At 36.8% G+C, this 25,018-nt stretch overlaps 2 protein-coding genes, 2 non-coding genes and 1 pseudogene across 6 annotated transcripts in view; 2 read left to right on the forward strand and 3 right to left on the reverse strand.

Moving 5' to 3' along the window:
* The window catches only part of DIPK1A (divergent protein kinase domain 1A), a 146,869-nt gene extending 132,298 nt beyond the window's left edge, over window positions 1–14,571 (forward strand). For all 3 annotated transcript variants that reach the window (XM_077120256.1, XM_077120258.1, XM_077120259.1), the window contains 3 exons: window positions 9,473–9,580; window positions 11,554–11,730; window positions 12,694–14,571. In XM_077120256.1, coding sequence (XP_076976371.1) covers window positions 9,473–9,580; window positions 11,554–11,730; window positions 12,694–13,506 — 1,098 coding nt within the window. In that variant the 3' untranslated portion in view covers window positions 13,507–14,571. The remainder of the gene's footprint in view (window positions 1–9,472; window positions 9,581–11,553; window positions 11,731–12,693) is intronic.
* Window positions 14,572–14,909: 338 nt separating this feature from the next.
* On the reverse strand, window positions 14,910–23,934 carry RPL5 (ribosomal protein L5). The gene is made up of 8 exons (XM_077120260.1): window positions 23,825–23,934; window positions 22,506–22,575; window positions 22,305–22,420; window positions 21,361–21,495; window positions 19,802–20,004; window positions 18,404–18,581; window positions 15,618–15,706; window positions 14,910–15,084 (listed from the first exon to the last, which is right to left on the reverse strand). Exons 1-8 carry the CDS (start codon window positions 23,825–23,827, stop codon window positions 14,985–14,987), a joined length of 894 nt encoding a protein of 297 aa, XP_076976375.1. The 5' UTR covers window positions 23,828–23,934; the 3' UTR covers window positions 14,910–14,984.
* LOC143651096 (small nucleolar RNA SNORA66) lies at window positions 15,400–15,533 on the reverse strand. Its single transcript, XR_013159834.1, has one exon. It is a non-coding gene; the product is annotated as a small nucleolar RNA SNORA66 (small nucleolar RNA).
* On the reverse strand, window positions 18,665–18,760 carry LOC143651093 (small nucleolar RNA SNORD21). The gene has a single exon (XR_013159832.1). It is a non-coding gene; the product is annotated as a small nucleolar RNA SNORD21 (small nucleolar RNA).
* Window positions 23,935–24,257: 323 nt separating the features above from the next.
* LOC143649453 (small ribosomal subunit protein uS13 pseudogene) lies at window positions 24,258–24,710 on the forward strand (annotated as a pseudogene).
* Window positions 24,711–25,018: the final 308 nt, after the last annotated feature.

Below are 25,018 nucleotides of genomic sequence, written 5' to 3' on the forward strand. Positions count from 1 at the left end.
ACAGTTGAATTCTATATTTGAACATGGTTAAAGGGAAAATTTTAGATTGTATATATATTACTACAATAAATTTTTTAAGAAATAGAGCTGTACAACATAACCAGTGAACTCTAATGTAAAGTATAGACTGTAGCTAATAATTCAATTATAATAATATTCTTTCATCAATTGTAACAAAGATACCACACACTAATGCAAGGTGTGAATAATGGAGGGGATATATGGGAACTCTGTATTTTAGGCATGATTTTTCTGTAAACATACAACTTCTCTAATGAAACATATACATTAAAAAAAAATAAGGAAATCAACATCCTTTCACCACCTCCCATCTTATCACACCTCCCTTTCTTGATTGGTTTTGTTAATTTTATTGCCTTTCCTGGCATGGTTTATAGCATTGAGAATAAAGACCAAAAGCATCAGCTCTGGGGCCAGACTGCCTGAGTTGGACTAATGGCTTTATCATTTTGTAGCAATGTGATCTTAAGCAAATTACATAACAGACATTCCATTTCCTTGTCTTTAAACTGAGAGTAACAATAGGCTGAGCTCCACAGAGCTGTACACTACAACAGTGCCTGACATGGTAAGCCTGCAGCACACATCAGATCTTGTACTAACAATTATTACAAATCCTATTCCCAGGACTGTTTTCATCTCAGTCCTTCATTTCAACTGGCTTCCATGTTCAGTGTGTCCATTCATCTCTTGGCTAGCTGAAATTCATTCTCTTATAATCAATTTCTTCAAGAGACGCTAAAGGGAATCACATTTTCAAAAACATGATGGCTTTTACTTGCAGGAAGGTTTGGCTGTGTAAAATAAAAATAGCTATTATTGAGCATCTGTTAAATCACAGGTCTCTTGTATTTAATGTATCATTTAAACCTCATAATGCCATAAATTAAATACTATTAATATCCCTTTTTACAGGTAAGAAAATTAGGGTATAGACAAGTCACACTTTTCCCTAAAACACTTTGCTGGCATTGGACTGCTGTGGTCTGACATTGACTGTGGAAAATTCCAAGGCCTGCTCTGGCTTGTTTCCCCTAAAGGTGTTCTAAACTTTCTGCCTGGATGCTCACGGATTTCAAAAATATTTCTGAAGTTCAAGAATTTCATAGGATATATCACAGAAATTATTCTGTGTCAATTTTTCTTGGGACATTGTGTGCCCTTTCGATCTGTAGATTCAAATGTTGTTTTACTTATATGAAGTTTTCTTGAAGTCTACTTTAAATATTCTTTCAGTTCCACTTGTTCAGTTCTCCCACAAATGGACATGCTGTATATCCTTTGTTTTCTATATTTATAATTTTATCTCAAATTCATTTTAATTCTTTTTTAATTTCCATTTCATTTTGCTCACCTTCTCAATATAGCCTTCATATGTCTTACTGTGTTTTTATACTTGCTGGTCCTTTTTTTTTCTTTTTCTAATGTGGCTTTCATTCTATGATTTTTTTTTTCTTCTTTTCTGACTTCTATGAACTTTTTCATTTCCTTCTGTTGTCTCATCGTTTCTTCTGCTCTTTTAAGTTTTAATATTTTAAACTATTTCATTAAGTCCTTTGAATTCATAGCCATATGGTTGGTCTGCTTATGCAGTATTTTTGAGGAAAATTTATTAATCTGTCATTTGCTTTTCCTATTCCTTTCAATATAATGATTCAGCAGTCATACTCATTTGTTAAATCCTGTCTTCTCTGTTATTCTCCTCCTTCTCCATTGATCCTTCTTCCACTGTTTAGGAGTTATTGGGCCATGCCCATTCTACATTCTAACTTTTTCATGTTGGAAAGGACTGTCGATAATATGGGATAGGGGGCCAGAACTGGTTGGTGTTCTTGAAGGGGCTGGCCCCTCTGGGTTTCAGGACTCATGTAGCCTAGGAACCACCTGGAAGTTGTAGATTTCTGGAAAGTAATCTTAGTGTGTGAAACTTTTAGAGTCTTAGATAGAGCCCGAGGTGTTCTTTAGGGTTCACAGGAGTGGTTTTGGTTGGAGTTTGGCAAACCGTGGCATTGAGCAGTATCTAGCTGCAGCTCAGAAACAGTAGTCTTCATAGTAGCCTCTTGACTCTCTTTGAACTCTCTTCGCCACTGACCTTATTTTGTTACATTTCTTTTCCCCCTTTTGGTCAGAAAGGCGTTATCGATCCCATGGTGCCAGGGCCAGGCTCTTCCCTGGCAGTCATGCCCCTGTTGTCAGGGAGACTTTAACCCCTGAATGCCATGTCCCAGGTAGGGAGGAGGGTGGCGGTTTTCCTTGCAGGGCTGGACTTAGAGAGAGATAACACAGTAAGAATTTCATGTCAGCCTATCAGGCCTTCCTTGTTTATTATGCCTTAGGGTTACCCTGCTCGTCTTATCTCATCAAAGACAAGTTTGCATTTCTCTTTGTTGTTTTTGAGCAATCTCACAGATGTCAAGATGACAAAGGTAACTTTATTGTATCACTTTAAAACCAGAGCCATTTTTTAAAAAGTGGATGCTGCCTTAGAGACCTGGCTGCGAAAACAAATACAAAAAAGGAAAAAAAATACCATACACACAGCTATATGATGAAATTGTGAACTACTGAATACACTTTGGATGATTATATGGTATGTGAGTATATAATATGTATCAATAAAGTTGCATTAAAATATTAAAAATAATCAATGATTGATAGATGACAGAATGATATAACAAATGTGGCAAATGTGAAAAGTTGATAAATTGGGATAGCTGGGTAGGGTTTGTATTTTTTTTTTTTTTTTTTTTGACTAGGCAGGCACCAGGAATTGAACCCGGGTCTCTAGCATGGCAGGCGAGAATTCTGCCTGCTAAGCCACTGTGGCCCACCCGGGTTTGTATTATTTTTTTATTATTTTCACAACTCTCCTATAAGTTTTTTTTTTAAAGCTTTTTTTAATTGTATAGTATAACATATATACAACGCAAAGAAATAAAAAAGCAATAGTTTTCAAAGCACTCTTCAACAAGTGGTTACAAGGCAGATCCCAGAGTTTGTCCTGGGCTACCATATGATCCTCTCATATTTTTCCTTCTAGCTGCTCCAGAATATAGGAGGCTAGAGAGCTTAAATACTTTTTTATCATCACAATCAACATTTCTCTTCTTCTCTTTTTGTAAAAAATAACATATATACAAAAAAGGTATAAATTTCAAAGCATAGCACCATAGTTAGTTCTGGAACATATTTCAGAGTTTGACATGGGTTACAATTTCACAATTTTAGGTTTTTACTTCTGGCTGGTCTAAAATACTGGAGACCGAAAGAGATATCAATTTAATGATTCAGCATTCATATTCATTTGTTAAGTCCTATTTTCTATGTATAATTTCACCACCACCTTTGACCTTTCCATACCTCTCTTTAGGGTTGTTTGGGCTATGCCAATTCTAAATTTTTGATATTGGAAGGGTCTGTCACTAATATGGGGTAGGGAGATGGAACTATCTGATGTTCTGGAGAGGCTGAACTAAGTTTCATGACTTATCTGAACCGGGACGAGGTTGCAGGTTTCTGGAAAGTTACTCTAGTGCCTGGAACCCTTGTGGAATCTTATATATTGCCCTAGGTGTTCTTTAGGATTGACGAGAATGGTCCTGACTGGGGGCTGGCAGTTTATGAGAAAGAGCAACCTCCAGAGTAGCCTCTTGACTCTATTTGAACACTCTCTGCCACTGATACCTTATCAATTACATTTCTTTCCCCCCTTTTTGGTCAGGATGGAATTGTTGATACCATGGTGCCAGGTCTGGATTCATCCCTGGGAGTCATCTGAGTTGGGCTTAGAGAGAGTGAGGCCACATCTGAGCAACAAAAGAGGTCCTCCAGAAGTAACTCTTAGGCATACCTATAGGTAGTCTAAGCTTTTCTGCTACTTACATAAGCTTCGCGAGAGTAAGCCTCATGATCGAGGGCATGGCTTATTGATTTGGGTGTCCCTAAAGTTTGACACAGCATCAGGGGATGGTAAGGTTTAATACTTCCATATTCTTTCTCCCCTCCCTCAGGGGACTTTGCTAAAAATACTTTTTTGATTATCTGCTTAATATACTCTAGGATGTCTCCAGGCATTACAATAATCTATAAAAGGACTAAAGAACTTTTTTCTTATTCTGTGCTTCCTGTGTTTCAATTGTCAAATCAAATAAGTTTGAATGCGATTATGCACTACAGAAAATTTCAGTTCCAGATGAAATAGATCTTTCTTCCATTGGTCTCCAAGAGTATGTGTGGTTCTGAAATATAGACACTGCCTTCCTTACCGCTATGTACAGAATTACTTTAACCCCAACCTGTTTGGCTTCATTCTTAACTCTAAATATCAGGTTACATATATAAAACAGCCTCTCAAAATCCAGAAATAATAATCACCACTCCAGACTAAATGTGTCTTCTCTAAAAGCTTACAATCTAGGCCCTTGTTTTCTTATAAGCATTTTCTACAGGTGACCATACCATTCCTATAAGTTTTAATTATTTCAAAATAAAATACTGCTTTTAAAAAATCCATCACCAAAAATACATATTGGACACAAGAATATGCAAAAATCTAGGGTTATAGTACAATTATAATATTCTTTTTCAGTCATAACTGTACCACACTAATGTACCACACTAATGCAGAGTTAATAATAGGGTGGTATATGGGAATTCTTGTATTTTCTATATGATTTTTCATATAGAGTTCTGTAAACCTACAACTTTTCTAATTAAAATTTTTTTTTTAATACCATAGTATAGGTTGGTTTACCAACAAAAATTTATTGGCTCATGATTTCAGAGACAGGAAGGTTTGCTTCCTCCCAGAGTCAGTATTCTCTGGCTGATCAGCCATCTCTGGGCTTCTTGGCTTTTCTGCCACAAGGCAGTGCACACGGTGGTGTTTTCTCCTTTCTCTTCCAGGTTCCTTTGGCTTCCAGCTTCTCACTGCTCCCTGTGGCTTCTCTGTGTCCAACTTCCTTTGTTTATAAGAACTTCAGCCATGTTGGGTTAAGGCCACCCTCATTCAGTTTGGAGATAACTTAGCTAATAACACCTTCAAAGATCCTATTTACAAATGGGTTCACACCCAGACCCAGGGGTTGAGACCTGAACATGCCTTTTGTGGGGCACATGATTCATTCCCCAACAGCTGCCTATGTATTTGGAGGAAGTAGATTAAGGTACCATACCACCCCAGACCGTGTTCAGTGTAAAAAATGGGTTCAAAATTATAGATATACCACAGCAGCAATGAGCATACTCAGTACTCAGATCTTGGATTATAAATACCATTCTCCAAAAAAAAAAAAAAAAAAGAAGGAAAGAAAGAATCAGGATCCTTAGAGAAATGGAGCAAGGCTATAATACCAGAACGTATGGAATGCTCAGAACACAAACACACACACACACACACACACACACACACACAAAAGAAATACATGAGTCCATATTGACATAAATAAATAATTGTATATATAAATAAATGGAGAAGAAGCAAATCTTCCATACAGAAGAATTCCAAATAATATATGTAAATATCCTTCCGTCCAGTGGGTGGAGCTTAATTCCTACCCACTCCCCTTAGAGGGTGGGCCAGGTTTGATGACTCGCTTCCAAAGACTAGTAAAGGGAAAGGAAGTGATAATAACTTTACAGTGGATAAACCCTGCAAGCACTACCTCAGCCAAGTGATAAAGGCTAACATCATCAGCCATAGGTGTGTATCATGCATTCCTTGATATGGTTTAAAAGGAAGGACACGTCACCTCTGTAGTATTCTTCCCAAAAGCCCATGCCCACATGTAATTGTGAGAACAATGTCAGATGAACCAAGATTGGGAGATTCTTTGGATGTTGTACAGGATACTGACAAAGTCACGAAACAAGGAGACTGAGAAACTCAAACATGAGGGTAAACTGGGGAGAAATGACAACTAAAAGCAAAGTGCACCCTGGATTGGATCCTGGAACAGAAAGAGGACATTGATGAAAAACGGGTGAAATCCAAATAAAGTCTAAGAATAGTTAATAGGCATGTACCAATGTTTTGATTTGACAAGTGTACCATAGTGATGTAGGATGCTAACAATAAGAGACAATGATTGAGGGGTACACAGGAATTCTATTGTCATTGCAGCTTTTCTGTAAATCTAAAATAATTCCAAAATATTTTTTTCTTTTTAATTCTGGGTACAGAAGGATAAAAATTTTGCCAAACAAAATAATGTATTTACCGTGGCAGGGACTAAATTCCAAATTTTAAAAAATCTAAGGAAAATAAGAGAAGCAGGAAAGCACTTAAGTATGATAAATGTAAATTTAAAACCAATGCAATCATTATTTCCATTAATATTGAGAATATGACAGAGTTGCCTACTATAATCATTATTGCTTAGTATTGTTTGGAGGTCTTCCTAATTTATTAAGATAACAAAATGAAAAATGGGTATTTTAGGAAAAAAGAGCCAATGTGATAGCTCCGTTTTTCAGATAGTTTACTAGTTCATTTCATCATTATAAACAAAAATACATTCCAAGGTGGATTAAATCCTTCAGTGTGGAAAAAAAGAATATTTTGGAAAATATTTAGAGAATATATTCCTAAGCAGGACAAAAACCTAAAAGAAGAGATGGATATATTTGGTTGCATGAAAGTTTTTTTTTTAATGTATATGACAAAATACTCAACAAAGTCCAATAATTGAAACACATAAAGTATGACAGACACTTACTCTTTTAAATATACAAGGGACTACTTTAATTTGATAAGAAAAACATAACTCAGTGGGAAAATGATATAAATCATATTTTTAAAAGGGGGAACCACATCTCCAATATCACATTGAAAAAAAAGTCTCAACCTCATTAGAAGTCAGAGAAATGAAAAATAAAGCAAAATGAGATACTGTTTATTTCACCTACCAATTGACGCAAATTAAAAAGAAGTAGCAACATTCCAGGCTATAGAGGATATAGGAAAACAAGTACTTATTACAGCCAATGAGAAAGTGAGTTTCTGTAATCTTTTTTGGGAAAGATAAAATCTGCTAAAAGTACAGATATGCACACCGTTTGACACTGATCTCTCTGTGAAAAATCTAACCTTTAGGAATAAAAGCACCCTATATAGAGATACAGATACAAGTACCGTTGTTTTGTAGCATTATCTATCATGCAAAAAACTGGGGGGAGGGAAAATTTAATGGCATTAATCAGGAAATGGTTGAATAAATTGTCGTACTTTCCTTGGGTGGAATATGAGTGGGATTCAGATCTTGACTTGGAGTGATGGACATTATTATTTTTTCACATTATTAAACAAGAAAGACGAGTTGTAGAGCAGAATGTGTAGCATGATCCCATTAAAAATAAATATTTAAAAATCTATATAGTGCAAGTATGTTTGTCTGAACATGAAAAAGCTATTGTCACTGGTGTGATGATTAATTTTATGTGTCAAATTGGCTAGATCAGATACTGGCCTGGTTGTTGCTCTGAAGTTATTTTGTAGATGGAAATAGTTTCTCAGTCAGTTGATGGTAATTAAAGGAGACCATGTCCGTAATGTGGGTATGTCTCATCCAGTTGGATAGAGGCCTTATGAGCGAGAACTGAGGCATCGAAGGATGAGAACATTTTCAACCTGAAGACTCCAACATCAGCTTTTAACAGAACATATTTCATATGCTGAGGAACTTGGGCTCAAGACTTCAACATCACCTTTATTGGAATTTCCAACCTACTGACCTGCTCTACAGAATTTGGACTTGCCAACCCCTAAAGTCATTTGAGTCAATTCCTTAAAATAAATCTCTTAGTACACACACACACATGCGCACGTGTGCGCACACGCGCACACACACAGTTATTATCTAAAGATAGATTAAAAACTAAGACATAACTGGATCTTGTTGATCCAGTTCTCTACAGAACCCTGCCTAAAACAAGCTGTTAATTCACGGAGTTGGAGGTAGAGGAAATTATTGTTGTTGTTGTTGTTGTTTCTTTATATGTATTTGTATAATTCCAGTTTTTTGGTGAACATGTGTTACAATTTTGAGTTTTGAAGATAAATTTATTTAATAAAAGAATTTTATACCAGGTTATTAACAGTGATTATCTCTGAGTTGACGGTACAATATGTGATTTTCCTTTCCTCCACTGCCTCTCTGTATTTCCAATTTTTTTATAGTAAAGATATTCTTTCATTTATAAAAGAAAAAAACTCTAGCTTGTCTTCTAAGTTTCTGAAATAAAAATTTAAAAATCCCAAAAGGGAACTGGGAGTTGCCTGAGGGTGGGGAGATTTGGGATGATGGAGTTTCTACTGAGGGTGATGAAAATGCTCTGAAATTGTGGTGGTGGCTGTACAACTCTGCGAATATGCTAGAAACCATTGACTCCACTTACACTTTTAAGTATAGGCTTGTCTGGTATGTAAATTATATCTCGATAAACCTGTTACAAAAGGGTGAGGGTATTGGCTTCTCAATCCTAGTGACTGAAATTGCCATTTGCTAAACCTTCGGCTAGAACATCGGGCCCCACCCAGCCATGTCCTTCCATGGCAAGCCTTGGATTCTGGAGGCTTAGAAGTAGCAGGGCCAGTTTTACGTGTCTGGAACATTGATCTGTAGGGACCACAGGGAGCCTGTACTGCTGTTTTTACTGTCAGGGCACAGCTGATCTATTTCGTTACCACTGAGAGAGCAGAAGGCAGATTTGAATGATTTCTAACTCATCTACTCAAGCCACTTAATTTCCCTGAATTTCAGTTCCCTTATTTGTAAAACAGGAATCAGTGTTGCAATTTGAAATGGTGAACACTCTACAATATTAGGCATTATTATATATGTCACAGTAAGAGGGCTGAGTTCAGGTAATTTTTTAGACAAGACAGAAAAATAAGCAAAATCACAAATTTCCTTTGATTTTATGCCTCTCCTCCCAAAATGCAAATGTAAACAACTCTATTGGAAATGGTGTTGCAATATTAAGCAAGAGCGATAAAGATACTCATTCTTTTTTTGACTGCTAAACCTGGGACTTTATTCTAAGAAGTGTTGTAAACCAGAAAGAAAAAGAATGTACTCTTTTGCAGATAGATAAATATTCACAACAATGACCGATGGGTATATATGTCTTTAAAAGAGAGTTAATAATACCAAATATTTATGATGGGTCAGCTCTGTGCTACAGATATAGCAGACACTGACAGTATCTCATTTAGGTATGTAGATATTATTCTCTTTTTTTACAAATAGGGAAACTGGAGCTCAAAGAAATTAGGTTGCTTTCCTATCATCATATATCTAGCAAGCTTGGATTCAAATCCAGGTTCGTCCAAATCCAAAGCCTGAATTCTTTCCACCACACCACTTTCTCTAAAAGAATATAGATACCTCTTTATTGTGTCTTTATTATGCACATTTTTCTATTAACTACTTTTTCATTTTCTGTTGTTTAGTGTGACAAGTACAAGACTGGAGTTATTGATGGGCCTGCATGTAATAGCCTTTGTGTTACAGAAACTCTTTACTTTGGAAAATGCTTATCAACCAAGCCCAACAATCAGGTATGGACATTATGAGTAAACATTTCAGATTTATATGCCCTCTTAATTTTACTTTAAACTAAAAGCATTATTAAAATAATTCTTGAACCAGAGCTTTAGGATAGTAAATATTTGTCAATTTTGTATGCTTCGATTAATTCAACAGATATTTATTGATCCCACATTCCCAGTATATTCCAAATACTGGTTCAATTACTCAGATTACAATAGTGAATCACACAAGACAAGATAACTTCCCTCAATAAAGACGTTAAATTCTTCTGGGGGGTGCAGAGGAGAACAAACAGTTGACAGATAAATAAAAAATCAAAGTAATTATAGAAAGTGGCATGTTCTTTAAGGAGATACACAGGGTGAGGGAGACAGTAGAGATATATATGAGAGAAGGTGATCAGGGAAGGCCTTCTGAGACAGTATTTGAGCTCATACCTGAATGACGAATTACAGGCATGGGCAAAGCACAGGATGAGGTTACAAGAGAAGAACTACAATTGGCTAGTAAACATAATGAAATAAATGTTCACCTCATTTATCACCAAAGAAATATAAATAAAAATAATAGGATTGTATTGGACTAGTAGAAAATACAACAAAACATAAACACTGTTTATCCTTGGGTGTGGAATGTTCTGTAATTTTAATGTTCCTTTTATTCCTTTAGAAATTTTAAATAAATTTTAAGTTGACAATATTAATTATGTTTAAGAGGCTTTCTGAAACAGAGTCCAACATCTGAGTGTCCACTACATGCCAGACACTGCTCGAGGCACTGGGAGAGACCATGGGGACAAGATAAACAAGTCTCATGTGGCTTTTGTCTTACTGTGGTTTAAAATGGCTTTTGTTTTAATGTGGGAGAGGACAGTTAATAAATGAGCTGATAAATAAATAAAGTGGTTATGAATACGATCATTTCAGACAGTGCTAAAGACTATGAAGTAAATAAAATAGGGGAATGGGTTAGAGAGTGACCTAGGGTGGAGGAGAATCTGTTCTACATAAGGGGTCAGGGGAGGCCTTTCTAAGGTGACTTCTGAGCTGAGACTTCAGTGATATGAAGGAACCAGAGAAATGAAGATCTGGGGAAGAGTGCTTTCCAGTCAGAACCAACAAGTGAAGCAGACCATGAAGCAGAACAAGCTTGGTAGGTTCAAGGAACAGAAAGACCAGTGTAGCTTAGACAAAAAAAAAAAAAAAAAAAAAGAGTAAATGGTACAAGATGAGGTTAGAGACATAGGCCAGGCCAGCTACATAGAGCCTACCAGGCAATGGTAAGGATTTTGGACCTTATTGTAACTCAATTGGGTATCTATTGGAGTGTTTGAAGCAGGGGAATGATATAATCAGTTCTTTTTGGATTAATATACTTAATATGGCACTATTTGCTTTATATGTAGAGCATATAAAGCTGTTTTTTTATATATGAGGCAGCCTAGCTTAGTTAGGACCATGAGCTCTGGGGTTAGACTGCCTGGGTTTAATTGCTGGCATTGCTATTTATTGTGTGGCTTTCAGCAAGTTGCTTCCCGTCTCTCTGCTTCCGTTTTCCCATCATATCTCTCATAGCATTGTATCTACCTCATAGCATTGTTACAAGGAATTAAAATAATAAATTAGACCATTGCACATAGTAAGCACTATATAATGTTTGATAAATAGCTAGATAATAGTGATTATTTCTGGGAAGTGAGATTAGGAAAATGCTATGTAGGAAAACTTTGCTTTTTGCCTTCCTTTTGGGTAGTTTGACTTTAAAATGTTAGGTGTGCATTATTAGTTTTATAATAAAATTCATAATTTAAGGGAAAAAGGCCATGGAGTATAATTTCAAATTTGCAATTAAAAAAATCACAGCTCAATCTGTTTTGGGGCTGTTTATTTTTGTTTTATAGAAAAGCACCCCAAAAATAGTGTTGTATTTTTTTAATTTTCCTCTTAGCCTAATACATAACATGTCATTGTTTTCCACATAGATGTATTTAGGGATTTGGGATAATCTACCAGGTGTTGTGAAATGTCAGATGGAACAAGCAGTTCATCTTGATTTTGGAACTGAACTGGAACCGAGAAAAGAAATAGTTCTGTTTGATAAGCCAACTAGGGGAACTACTGTACAGAAATTCAAAGAAATGGTCTACAGTCTCTTTAAAGTAAGTAATTGCATTTACGTTTGCTAGTGTGAAGCAGTGTACTCTTCTAGAAGAGTTGGCAGGACCTTATCCTCAGCCATAAAATCTGAGGGCTCCATCCTGAGAAATAATTCAGAAAAAAATGTGTCTTGGGGGATGTTAACTTTAATTTTTTATAGTAGCCAAAAATGTCTATATACGGATGCACTGCTGTATAATTTGACATAATAGGTACACATCAAAAGGAGAAATAAAACTGATTGCAATTGCTAAAAATTAAAAATTTTAAAGGACTGCTCATATAGTAAAGATGAAATATTTAACAATGAAAATAGTTTGGGGAAGAACTTCCTTTTTCTCAATTTTTATTGCTCTTTCACTCAATATCTTTTCCTTTGGCCATTTTACATTTTCAGATTTATCCCAGGGACCCTTAATAGCCAAATCCTTAGGAACTATACAACTTGAACAAAATAGTTCTGTTAATGTGGTAACTAAAAACAAGAGAATATAATTCAGTTAACTCATAACTTTGGATTTGGGTACATCCTACTGCAATTTTGCAAGTAAATGCATGAACAGAAAAGGATGTATTTAGTATCTTGGTTAACTATATTTACCTAAGGGTCTAAGAGTTACGGGGAATCCCAGTGGCCATTTCTTAATTTAAAAATTTAGCAAAGTATACCAAGTCTATTCATCTGGACATTGTTACCATTGTAGGAAACTCACCACTTCTGGAAAAAAAACTGAGCTTTTTAAAAACGTTATCTAATTCAGAGATCCCTGTCATCACATAAAACATGGTTCTGCTTCATTTATGAAGCATAGTAAATATTTGAAGATGTAACGTGTTCCCTTATGGGGAATGGGGATTCAGTAGCAAAATTATTAGCATGGTAACAACCCCCATAAACAAACTTGTTACATTTTTTCTTTTTTTCATTCCTCCTGTAAAATTGATCAAATCCTTATCTTTACTAGGCCAAGTTGGGTGATCAAGGAAACCTCTCTGAACTGGTTAATCTCATCTTGACAGTAGCTGATGGAGACAAAGATGGCCAGGTTTCCTTGGGAGAAGCAAAGTCAGCCTGGGCACTTCTTCAATTAAATGAATTTCTCCTCATGGTAATACTTCAAGATAAAGAACATACCCCAAAATTAATGGGATTCTGTGGTGACCTATACGTAATGGAAAGTGTTGAATATACCTCTCTTTATGGAATAAGCCTTCCATGGGTCATTGAGCTTTTTATTCCATCTGGATTCAGAAGAAGCATGGATCAATTGTTCACACCATCATGGCCTAGAAAGGCAAAAATAGCCATAGGACTTCTAGAATTTGTGGAAGATGTTTTCCACGGCCCCTATGGAAACTTCCTCATGTGTGATACTAGTGCCAAAAACCTAGGATATAATGATAAGTACGATCTGAAAATGGTGGACATGAGAAAAATTGTGCCAGAGACAAACCTTAAAGAACTTATTAAGGATCGTCACTGTGAGTCCGATTTGGACTGTATCTATGGCACAGATTGTAGAACTAGCTGTGATCTGAGTACAATGAAGTGTACTTCAGAAGTGATACAGCCGAACCTGGCAAAAGCCTGTCAGTTACTCAAAGACTACCTGTTGCGTGGTGCTCCAAGTGAAATTCGTGAAGAATTAGAAAAGCAGCTTTATTCTTGTATTGCTCTCAAAGTCACAGCAAATCAAATGGAAATGGAACATTCTTTAATACTAAATAATCTAAAGACATTGCTGTGGAAGAAAATTTCCTACACCAACGACTCTTAGTTCATTTGGACATTGTTACCATTATAGGAAACTTACCACTTCTGAAAAGACAAATTTTTAATGGCTTCTGGTCCAGAGATCCCTGCCAATTACTTGTACTGACCTTCTTTCCCCTGGGCATAGCTGAGAAACCACCATCCCAAAATACATACGATTACTAAGTATCAGAATGTACAGGATCAACAGGACCAAGATTTCACTCCTGCCCTTTGAGAAGCTGTTACATTTCCCAGTGCATTCACGGTGTAACTATACTTTGACTTAAGACTTTTAAAAAAATAAAAAATATGCTATGAAAAGCCTCATTCCATAGACATCAACAGTGAGTCCAATTTGTAGATTCATGTTAGCCAAAATACCATTGCTGGAAAAATTGTTTGCACTGAAGCTGCTGTTTAAGGGAATTTATAAATTTACTAAAGTCTTAGCATGGTAAAGTTTGCACATTAACAGAAATTAAGACTGCAAAGTAGGTAAACTTACTTCCATAAAACATGTTGGGTTAATAACACGGGTTGTTGTACTACAAACTTATACACACATTTTAAACATTTCGACATCAAGTATGTGTTTCAGAATGTTTCAAGTGGCTTTAACTGACCCTTTTAAAATTCAAAATCCTTCAGCTAAGTGTTCTACTTGACAATATGTAACCACTTATTTTAGCAGCCAAAACTTGGTGAATTTTTCATCCTAAATAAAATTCCATTTAGAATCAACCAACCTAGTGAGCCCTTCAAAAATGCCATCTTAAGACCCATCCCAGACCCATATATCCTCAATTATGTGAAAGGCAAGACTCGAGTAGTTTTCCATTTCTAAACAGTATTTCCTGTTGGCCAAAGGGCTTTTTTTTAAGAAGCATGTAAAAAAAAATTTCCATGTAAACTTGGTTTATAGAGCTATTATTTGCTCCTTTTATGTTATTTTCAAATATGTATATTCAGATTTGGCATGTATCTTTCAACGTCTCCACAAAATTTAACACATCTTTTTGTAGAAATGACCCATAATTTTCTGCTGTAAGTTTTCACCTGGCCAAAGTGAGTGTTAAAGTTGTGTGTACTTCATTGGACAGTTTCTCAAAAAAAATTAAAGCCATGGTTAACACCAGTTTTAAGACGGTATACTCTGAAGGTACTTTTTCTTCCCATTAATCATCTGGTTATAATAAATGGATGGAATAATTATTTACTGATGGTTGGTCTGTTGCTTGCCAGATTTTTTTAGGAAGAGCTGAACTGTTAGGGAGAAGAGAAGCCCAAGAAGTAGATGTTGAACTTTGTTGGAGTAAATATGAAGATAAAACTTTTTTTCTGGAAAAATTATACTTGTTTCTTGGAGAAAATAACTGCCATACTCTTATATTTCAAGGTATTTCCTACAACTTCAAAACACAAGAGTTTAACACAGAAATAGAAGGTTGGTAAATTTATTGTCTTTATCTGAAAAGTCTTCTTAGAAAATTGCAGTTTGGTTTAGCTCTCAGCAGCCCGCTCCTGAGCTCTGAGGAAACTTGCCTTCTTCTGAGCTACCCGATCTTTCTTTTGGGCAAGAGACATTTTGGGACGGTTCCACCTATGAAACAACAAAGTAAAATAAGACAAATATTATTTTTTAAATTCACAGCTAAAGCAAATAAAGACTTAAATTGTGACTGAAAAAAAAAGACACAGACTTTCTAATCAGATGGAGGTCGAATAATCCAAATTCTAACTCGTGTTCTTTCCCTACCCCCAACTTCCTATGATGTGCTATTACCACACAGGGCCAAGGATCATAAAAATGTAATGTTACTAACATGGTGAAATCCACTCCCAGATTGAAACATTTCAACAGAAGCCAACTCTTTTCTTTAGGTAGTCAATAAAAAATGCAACAAACTGATAGTTATACTGTATCAGGATAGAATGGGCCACCTCAGTATTTACTGAAGCTAATACATTTCTATCACCGCCAATTACTTTAGCAAACCTGGTTCCCCTTGCTTCTGCAACTTCATGCAGAGCTAGTGATCGAGTTTGCACACCGACACTGAGAGTCTGACCCACTAGAAGAAAAAGGCAGTGGAGAACCACCTCTAACCCCTTTCTTACAAACAAAACACATACCTCTTCTTTTTAACTTCTTTCTTAGGCTTTTTCTCATAGACAGGATTCTCTCGAATAGCAGCATGGGCTTTCTTATACATCTCCTCCATCTGAAACAAAGGAATTCAAACAGTACTTGGTTTCACTTCAGTAGGCCTAAATGATTAATATAATGTGCTATAGTCTACCATTTGCTCAATTTTGTCCTAAGCCATATTTTCAAAAGGAACTAAACAAAGTTAATGTTGGTATCTGCTTAAATTTCTAAATGTACCCACCTTCTAATAAATTATTGTTCAAGTTTATAGCAAAATGGTTTCTGCAGAAACAAACACTACACTCATTTTAATAGTGTCTGAACAAAATACTTTCACTCAACTAATGATACATGCAAAAACAAAGCATTCAAGTAGTTAAGAGTATCTGGGACAACACGACATAACTTAAAAGAGGGCTGAGAACTAGACACTGACCTTGGGATCAACAAACAATTGCCAAATTCATTTCTGTCCTCTTACATTTTCCAGATTTACATTTTCTGTCAATAGCTGGTAAATCTATCTGGCAGCAGTATTAGGCCCTCTGAAACCAGAGGGTAGTCTTAATTTTCTTAGAAAACCCTGATGAGATCTTATTGGGCAGAATTATTACAACTCAAAAAGTTGCATCACTTTGAATTGTTTCTCTTTGATCCAGTGGAAGATCAAGTCAAGCAGAGAAGCTGTAAAATACCTGAATGTTCATTATGAAGATCTAATGACAAATAGAACTCCCTAAAGAATATTAAGGCATTCCGGGTCTCTAAAATTTCCCAATGTTTGCTGCATTATACCCTGAACTACCTTTTTTTTTTTAAATTTAGAAATGAGAGTTTTCAAAAAAAAAAAGCACAAAACGCAAGGTTTTATTTAATATGCCACTCTATTATTTACCTTCCATTAGTATGATACATTTATTACACATGATGAAAGTACATTTTAATAATTGTACTATTAACTACAATACTTGATCTATCTTAAAGTTCACTGTGTTGCATAATTTTATGGGTTTTTAAAATTTTTTATACTAGTAACATGTAAAAACCTGAAATTTCCCCTTTTAATTACATATGTAATTCAGTACTGTTAATTATGTTCACAATGTTGTGCCACCATCACTACCATCCATTAACAAACTATTCCATCATCCCAAACAGAAACTGTACAATTTAAGCATCAACTCCCTATTCCCTACCCTCCCCGTAACCTATTCTAGATTCTAACTCTGAGTTTATCCTAAATATTTCATATCATTGAGATTATACAATATTTGTCCCTTTGTGTGTAACCTGACTCAACATGTCTTCAAAGTTCATCCATGTTGTCACATGTATCAGAACTTCTTTCCTTATCTCAGCTGAATATTCCATTGTACGTACATACATTTTGTTTATCCATTCCTAAGTTGATAGACACATGGGTTGGTTCCATCTTTTGGCAATTGTGAATAATGCTGTGAACAAATATCTGAGTCTGAATCCTTAAGTTACTTTTCTAAAAGTCACTTTTAGTACTCTTTTTAGTACTCTTTATTATTATTACGGGTGTCCACTATATTTAATAAATCTGCTTCATGTATTCATTTAACAAATGTAAGCAACTTAGTTCCTACCTTCCAAGAGACCAAATAAGAAATATAACAACGTATGGAAACAATACTATGAGTTTAGATAAAGATCACTTCCCATTGGAGAGATATTTCTTTAGAGCACTTCAGTAGGCACCCATGGCAAAAGTGCCCACTGTAAATAAAATTAATAAGCCAGCTGGAAAAGTACATTAGCCAGACTGCTATATAGCATGCATATTAAAGCGTTAGGAAATAAAAATCTGAAAGCACAGATTGGTAATTTGGAAAGTATTGAGCAAGTTTTACCTGACCCAAGCCAAGATACAGTTTAGGAGTTAAAACTGAACAGGCCAAGGAGAATCAGTCTAAAAGCATAAAAGGCTTGAACCAGGGTGATGTGGCTAGTAATTTAAAGGAACATATGCATGTAAAGATTAACATGCACCTGTGCTACCAGTATAGCACTTAAAAAATATCTTTTCATGGCTAAAGCTGTGCTAAAATAGAAGCTAGTATGCAAAAATAAAAAAGAACCTAAAAAAGTTATTTGATACATCATATCAGTATGTCCACAATTTTACACATGTAACAGTTATAAGCAATGATTTTTGTTTTCTAATTTTTCACTATAATTTCAAAACTGGTAGTATCTTCAAATTTTCAACCTTAAAGCTGATACATTTCCAACATCAAACTTAGTTTAGTAAATGTTCATGCTGAGCTGTGATTGAAACTACGTATCTTTCTGTGTCCATGCTTGAAACATTCAGAAAATAGGACAAATTTTGCTATGGTTAGGAGCCTTCTCTCCCCAAAGCTTCAAAATTAGTTAAGTTTAGCAACTAGTACCTCACATCAAGCTGAACAGATTATAACTATGATCAAATAAATGACATCTATGACTAGAGAACAGCCAAATGCATAAAAAGCACCAAAGGCTTTAGATGCTAAAAGCATCCAAATTCCTAAAAGCATGTTGACAAGTCTAGCCTACCTAACCTGTTAAACAACCTTCCTCTAAAACCCTAATTTCATTTGAAGTCAAAGATAGCTTATCTGAATCTATCTGTAACTACAAGCATGCCCACATTTAACTTCCACTTGCTAATCTGAAATAAATAAAAGACTGTATCTACCGAAAATAAATAAACCTGGTTCTATAAACCAACCAATACAGGCATGTTTAGGTAAATTTTTACCATGTCTGGAGTTACGTTGTTCTTTATGTATTGAGAGAATTGTTTCTTGTAAGCATCTTCATCTTCCTCCATTAGGTAACGCATATAATCTGCAACATTCTGACCCATGATGTGCTTCCGATGTACTTCTGCATTGAATTCCTTGCTTTCTGAATCGTAACCAGGGAATCGTTTGGTACTAAAATAAAGTTTTTCATATTTTAGTGTACACTGACTGAAATCAGTTTACCAGCAGGAATTCATTTCATTCACTATAGAGTAGCTGCCATCAGTCCCGTCTTGAAACAATTAACTGCATCATATGCAACCAAAGGACCAACTACTGACTGCTCAGTTAGTGGGATATCATCATTCAGCAGCTGATGTCTCTGAATTCGAAGATAGTAAAGCATGCCTGTCAATGAACCAAGGTTCTCCCCCACTACAAAATTTAGTTCTGCATGAAGTTTCATTCTATTCCAGAAAATCCTAGAATTTCTCAGCAGTGCCTTCAAAATACATGGCAATAAGTGATTTGTCCAAGATCACAGGTAATGAAACAGTCAAATGAGAATGCTCTTGGTACACTTGCATCCCACTAATGACTTGAAAGAGACCCGACATGTCCTTATAAATTAATTTAATGCTCTATTGTAACAGTATAGGTCCAGTTAGGTTACATTTAGGCTTTTTACAAAACACCCATGGCCAGTACACTTAATGGTTAAAATGGCAAATTTGTGCTATATATATGTGTGTGTATATATATATATATATAAACAATAAAAAAAATGAGGCAAACATTAAAAAGTAGAAAAACCCTATGGCCAAAAATTAATTTCTTTTGGTTGTTAAAGCAACCATTAAAATATCCATAAGAAGCTAGTAAATCACATTCAAGTATCTACTCACCATCACCAACCGAAAAAAACCTCAAACTCAAGTACCAAAAACTACAAAATAGATCTTTAAGGCTTAGTTCAATGAAGAACTTCAGTTTTTAAAAATGGCCTACAATTTTATTTGTAGTTGAAAGTTTAGAAATATTTCATAAGCCTTTTTCTCACATTCTTTTATTCTAGATTCTACAATTTGCCAGAAATTAGTAAAGCAATTTTCATTCTGAATGGAAAAAGAAAATGAATTGGGGTGTGTGTGTGGAATCAAGTTACTCAGATATGCAAAATATAGTAGTTTCATTACAAAAGTGGTTCTATGATCTTTGAACAAATTACTTGACCTCTAAACTTCTCCCAACCCTGCCAGGTTCCTTTTATGCAACATCTAGCATCTAACAGCCATTCAATGACAGCTACTACTACTTTAAATGATCCAGAAACCCACATTCCAACAGAGAACAAGTTAGAAACAAACTACTGGAGTTCAGGCACTGAGTTAAGGTGGTAAATACTGTATTACCTGTGAGGAATAGACAAGCCTCCATCCACAGCTCCCTTCAGAGCCCCAAAAACTTTATTTCCAGTGGTAGTTCTGGCAAGCCCTGCATCCAAATAGCAGGTAAAGGCACCAGGTTGACCATCAATACTTTCCACATTGTATTCATCGCCTGTCACCTCCACTTGGCCTTCATAGATCTTATCCATGCCAAACCTATTGAGAAGCTATTAAAAAAGAAGCCAATGTAAATATCTGTTGGAATATATTCAAACAGCTCTAAAATTAAAATCTCAGGTCACAACTTTAATGACCTGACACCTGGAAAAAAAATTCATTCCAATTCACTCATTCACTTACCCCAATAATCCACTTTTAAGAATCAGAAACATTCAACTACTACATAAAAAGAAACTTCAGACATTTGAGTTCACTCACAACTTTGTTTTACAGTCCCTGAATCTCCCCTACACAGCCATACTTGATTTATGCAACGATTAGAATATACAATACTGACACTGATTGCTACATTTACTAAAGGGAGATACTTTTCCACATTTTTACAGTCGTAACTTGGTTATAATATTTCAACTGAAAATTAAGCATTATCACATGTACTTTTGTCTAATCTGAAATAAAACCCTAGGAGGATTCCGAGCTGAAGGAATACAGTTTGTGGCTCTACTCTTTAATCACACTCCTCTCCAGGTACACTGCCACCTAGCTAGTTTCACATGCGATGCCTTTGTACCAAGTTACTCTAGTGACAAAGTTCCCTAGTCAAAGCATGTTTATAATCAACAAAGACGTGGGTATCCCTAACATGAATACATATGCTTGACAATTTCATCGCAAAACAAGATCAGTAACTGAGAAAACAATAAAGCAAAATCACATATTCACACCCCACTTCTACTTAATATAGCATATACAGAAACTGCTGCCACCCAGAGGCAAAGATAATTGTAGAAAAAACACAAGCCAAGTCCCTGGCTCCTCAACTCCAAAAGTTTGATACTGTTTTTCAAAGTTTAATGTGCATTTGAAAAAACCGGACATCCTATTAAAATATATATTTTGAGGGTTGAGAGTGGAGCCCCCACTATTACGCATTTTTAAAAAGTTCTCAAATGATGCTGATTGTTAAAAGATCCATACTTCTGAGTAGCAAGTGCAATTCACTAAGGTAGCTACTAGTCACAAGTGGCCATTTAAAGTTAATTAAAATTTAAAATTTAGTTCCTTAGTAGCACTACCCGTACACTAGCTACATACGGTTACGGCTACCATGCCAGACAGTGCTGACCACAAAAGATTTCTACTGTGACTGAAAATTCTATCAGACAGGGCTGGTCTAGTTACACCCACAGAGCAGAAGAGAGTAAGACAACCCTTTGCCTAGATTATCAGGAAATGCATTGCCATCTGAATGAAACCTTCTATTAAAAAATTATCCTAACTGCAAAGAACTGATACTTTCATAAGCCATAGCTGAAGGTGTCCTATCCATATATGAATATCTTACAGACAGTTCCAAACAATGAACTAACTCCAAAGTACATAAAAAATTACTCTGTACATACCCTGCGGGCCAGCAGCAGGCCAGTACAATATGCTGCAGCATAATTTGTCAGGCCAACCTTCACACCATACTTTGGGAGTTCGTGAGCATAAGCTGCGCAGACTATCATATCCCCTTCTATACGGGCATAAGCAATCTGTAATCAAGAGAAAAACCAGATTAAGAACCTGTGCTTTCACTGTTTCAGTAATTGTCCTAAATATCTTCTTTTTTTACAGGACCTACAAGATCTCAGGGACTTAATGTTTAGTTATTTGATTTTGGTACAGAGAAAACCATTGCTATACACAAATTAGTTTGTCCCAAAACAGGCGTACCTTCCTTCTTTAAAGACTCAGCATATCTTAACCATCAAAATTCTCCTTAGTTGTGTAAGCCCAGAAAACTAGCTTCCGAAAGGTCTTTTATGTGGGGAAGACCTTCATACACATTATTAAAACCAGATATCAAACAATAAACAGGAATAAGAACCCTCACAACTACTTACCTCTTTAATGAGCAATGGTTAGGGAACACATTAAGACCACACAGTAAATTAGGACTCAGTCCATGAAAAACTATATTACTCTACTGGAAAAAGGATAGACAAGAACTTACCACTTGTTTTAAATTTATCCCCTCACATACCCACTAAATAGTGCAACACACCTTAGGTTTCTCTTTTCCTCCAATTAGAAAAGGAATTGGATTAAATTGGGTTAGGGAATTCTAAACATTACTGATCTTCAGTTGGAGTGTTTTTTTTTTTAATGTACCAGTTTCCCATGCTCTAACTCTAGACCTACTAGTAGGAAAATAACTATTCACTCATTCAATGTTTTTGGAGTGCAAGGCAGTAGACCAGACAACCCTTCGTGCTTTACTTTCCCAAGTACATCTTCTCCATCACAGTGAGTGAAGGTGGCACAACCATCAGCTATTGCTTGAGTCTAGAATATAACTTACCTGACAAATGATATCCCTGTTAGTTACACGAACTATCATCCTGTATTTGGGTGTGTTGTACTTATTTTTATCCTGGATTACCAAGCGTTTCCGAGCATAGTAATCAGTTTTACCCTCTGAAAGACAAATATAAGTTAAGAAAAGCTACTCCACTTTAAGGTAAACTCCTTTAATACTGTAAATATAAATAACTGACCATACCTCGTCTTCTTCTAAATTTCACTTGGTATCTCTTGAAATAGGCCTTATTCTTGACAACTTTAACAAACCCCTTTAAAAACAAAGATTATTAAAATCTTGGTAAATGTTTAAGATTATAATAATTTTGACATTTAAGTTAATAATCATGTAACAAAGTAACACTTGAACTACAAACAAGAGTAAATTAACCATCCATACAAGAGAAACTGTAATTTCTCAAACCATCTGGGTTGTAAAGATTCCCCCCCACACACACACTTTCAATCTGATACACTGATAAATTTTATAAAAACAGTAAAAATGAATCACTAGGAAAATAGAATTTAAAAAAAACATACAAAACACTGGCCCAAATTTTGTACTAGATTCGAGAAATACAAAACTGCTGTCACGTTGCTCTTAAGTTTTTAAACGTTTCTGTAATTCCGGGTCATGGACCAGCACTGATCCCTGTGCCAAATTCTCGTGAGGCACTAATCTAAACTGCAATCTTCGCAGATGTCAGTCAGCTCTTAACACTATGTCCCACTTTGAGAACCTAACCTCGGAAAACTACATCCTTCCCTCTCTTTCCATATAGTTTTTAAAGTAAAGCTTAAATTACCTGCCACAAAACACCTGGGCAAGAGCACATTCAGCTGTCGCACTCGATTCCAACAGCACGATTCCTCATAAGCTAAGTATCAACTCACCCCCACTCCCGCACCACACCTTTGGGGTCTCATCCCAACAATCACTAAAAACAGGGGACAGCGAGGCAAGAGGCACGTTCCAAACTAAGTGAGCTTACTTTCGGGGCCCACTAATGCCCCCGGCCTCCAAACCTTACGGACACTTTTGGCTTGAATGCCACTTTCTTGGCCCACGGAAATAGGCTCCTTGAACGCAGACCCAAGGGCCGCGACGCTCTCCGGAAAAAACAGATCCAGCTGGGTTAGAGGAGCCGCAGGCTCTCTCCACTCCAGTATCCCCAGCCTATTGCCAGTCTGATAACGAGCTGCATGCATTCTCCCTCGGCCAGCCGCCTGCCGATACCTCCTCAGCCTACCCAGCACCACCTCCGCAGCCTGTTTACTACATTAGCCCCCCGCTCCAACCTGCAGCCACAACTCCGGCTCCCCTTTTACGCCGACCCTTCCCCCAAGTTCGCGCGCCGGGCGGCAGCCATTAGGCCACGCTGGGAACGGCGGCCCATGGCAGAGCCCGCAATCTAATGCCATCTGCCTCCTGCACCGCGCCAGGTTGGCTCCAGGCTGGCGTTCGGGCAAGAAAAACGATTCCCGTGCTTCCGAAGCCCAAAAATCAAGGGACCCACTCACCATCCTGCGGAACAGAGACCGGTGTCCGCGGCTCGCCAAAGACCTGCAGGCCCAGGAGCACTACGGGGGGGAAAAAGACCGTAGCTCGTGCGCAGGCGCAGTATGTAGCGCCGAGGATCACGCGAGCGACGTGTGCAAGAGAGACGGTGCCCGCACGCAAAGCGTGCTGCTACCGCCTCCTGCTGGCTGGAGGGCGGAACGCCGGATTTGCCCTTGTCTCAACCAACCCTGCATGTAGCGGGCTCCCGAGGCTACAAAGGATCTGACCCTAATGGTTGAAAAGGGGCACCAATAGCAGGAGCTGGAAAGATTCAAGAGACTTTCACTTTCTATGCTAGGGTGTGATATATTACTTTTGTAAACAAGGAAACAAAGTTTAAAAGTTAAATAGACTTCACAGGAGGTCTACACAACAGCCGCTGCTGCATGCGCCATGTCTTTAGTGATCCCGGAGAAGTTCCAGCACATTTTGCGAGTACCTAACACCAACATCGAAGAACAATGGAAAATAGCCTTTGCCGTCACTGCCTTTAAGAGTATGGAGAGAAGATCTGCTCATGTGGTATCCGGGAAAGCAGAAGTCAACCTCGCCAAGAAGGCGGGACAGCTCTTTGAGGATGAGGTGAAACGTGATCACCACAGGGCAGAATCCGCGCCAGTGCGAGATCTCAGACTGGTTCTTAGACAGAAGTACGTGAAGGTTGGAAAATATAGCCAGGATCTGGCCAGTGGTCTGGAGAACCAGCTCGGTGAAGACCCAGAGCAAGTGAAGAAGATTCGGGCCTACAGAGAGGGCTGTTGCCATTTCTGGGGTTATTTCTGAGGTCAGCATACTAAGACCACTGGCCGCTGTGGTCCCCCCGTGGGTGTGTCCAAGAAGAAGTAAATCTAGGGGCCTTTTCTTTTTAATATATGTATTAATATATACATATATATTACTGACATATCTTCATACATACAATCTGTACTTGGTATAAAATCAGTGGCTCACAATATCATCACATAGTTCTGCATTTATCACCATGATCATTTTTAGAACATCTGTGTTGCTCCAGAAAAAGAAATTAAAAGGAAAGAGAAAAAACTCATACATCCCATAACCTTTACCCCTCCCTCTCATTGAGTATTTCAGTCTACCCAATTTATTTTACCTCTTCTTCCACCTATTATTTAGTTATTTTTTATCCATATTTT

This window comes from Tamandua tetradactyla, chromosome 11 (assembly GCF_023851605.1).
Source record: "Tamandua tetradactyla isolate mTamTet1 chromosome 11, mTamTet1.pri, whole genome shotgun sequence".
NCBI lineage: Eukaryota > Metazoa > Chordata > Mammalia > Pilosa > Myrmecophagidae > Tamandua > Tamandua tetradactyla.

Bases quoted from the DNA above. Each gene is read 5' to 3' on its own strand.
- RPL5 (XM_077120260.1), bottom strand. The intron at 22,421-22,505 runs GTATGGTCAGTT...TTTGTCTTTCAG, and splicing joins GAAATTTAGAAGAAGACGAG to AGGGTAAAACTGATTACTAT. The intron at 18,582-19,801 runs GTAATACAGTAT...ACTTTATTTTAG, and splicing joins GGCTTGTCTATTCCTCACAG to TACCAAACGATTCCCTGGTT.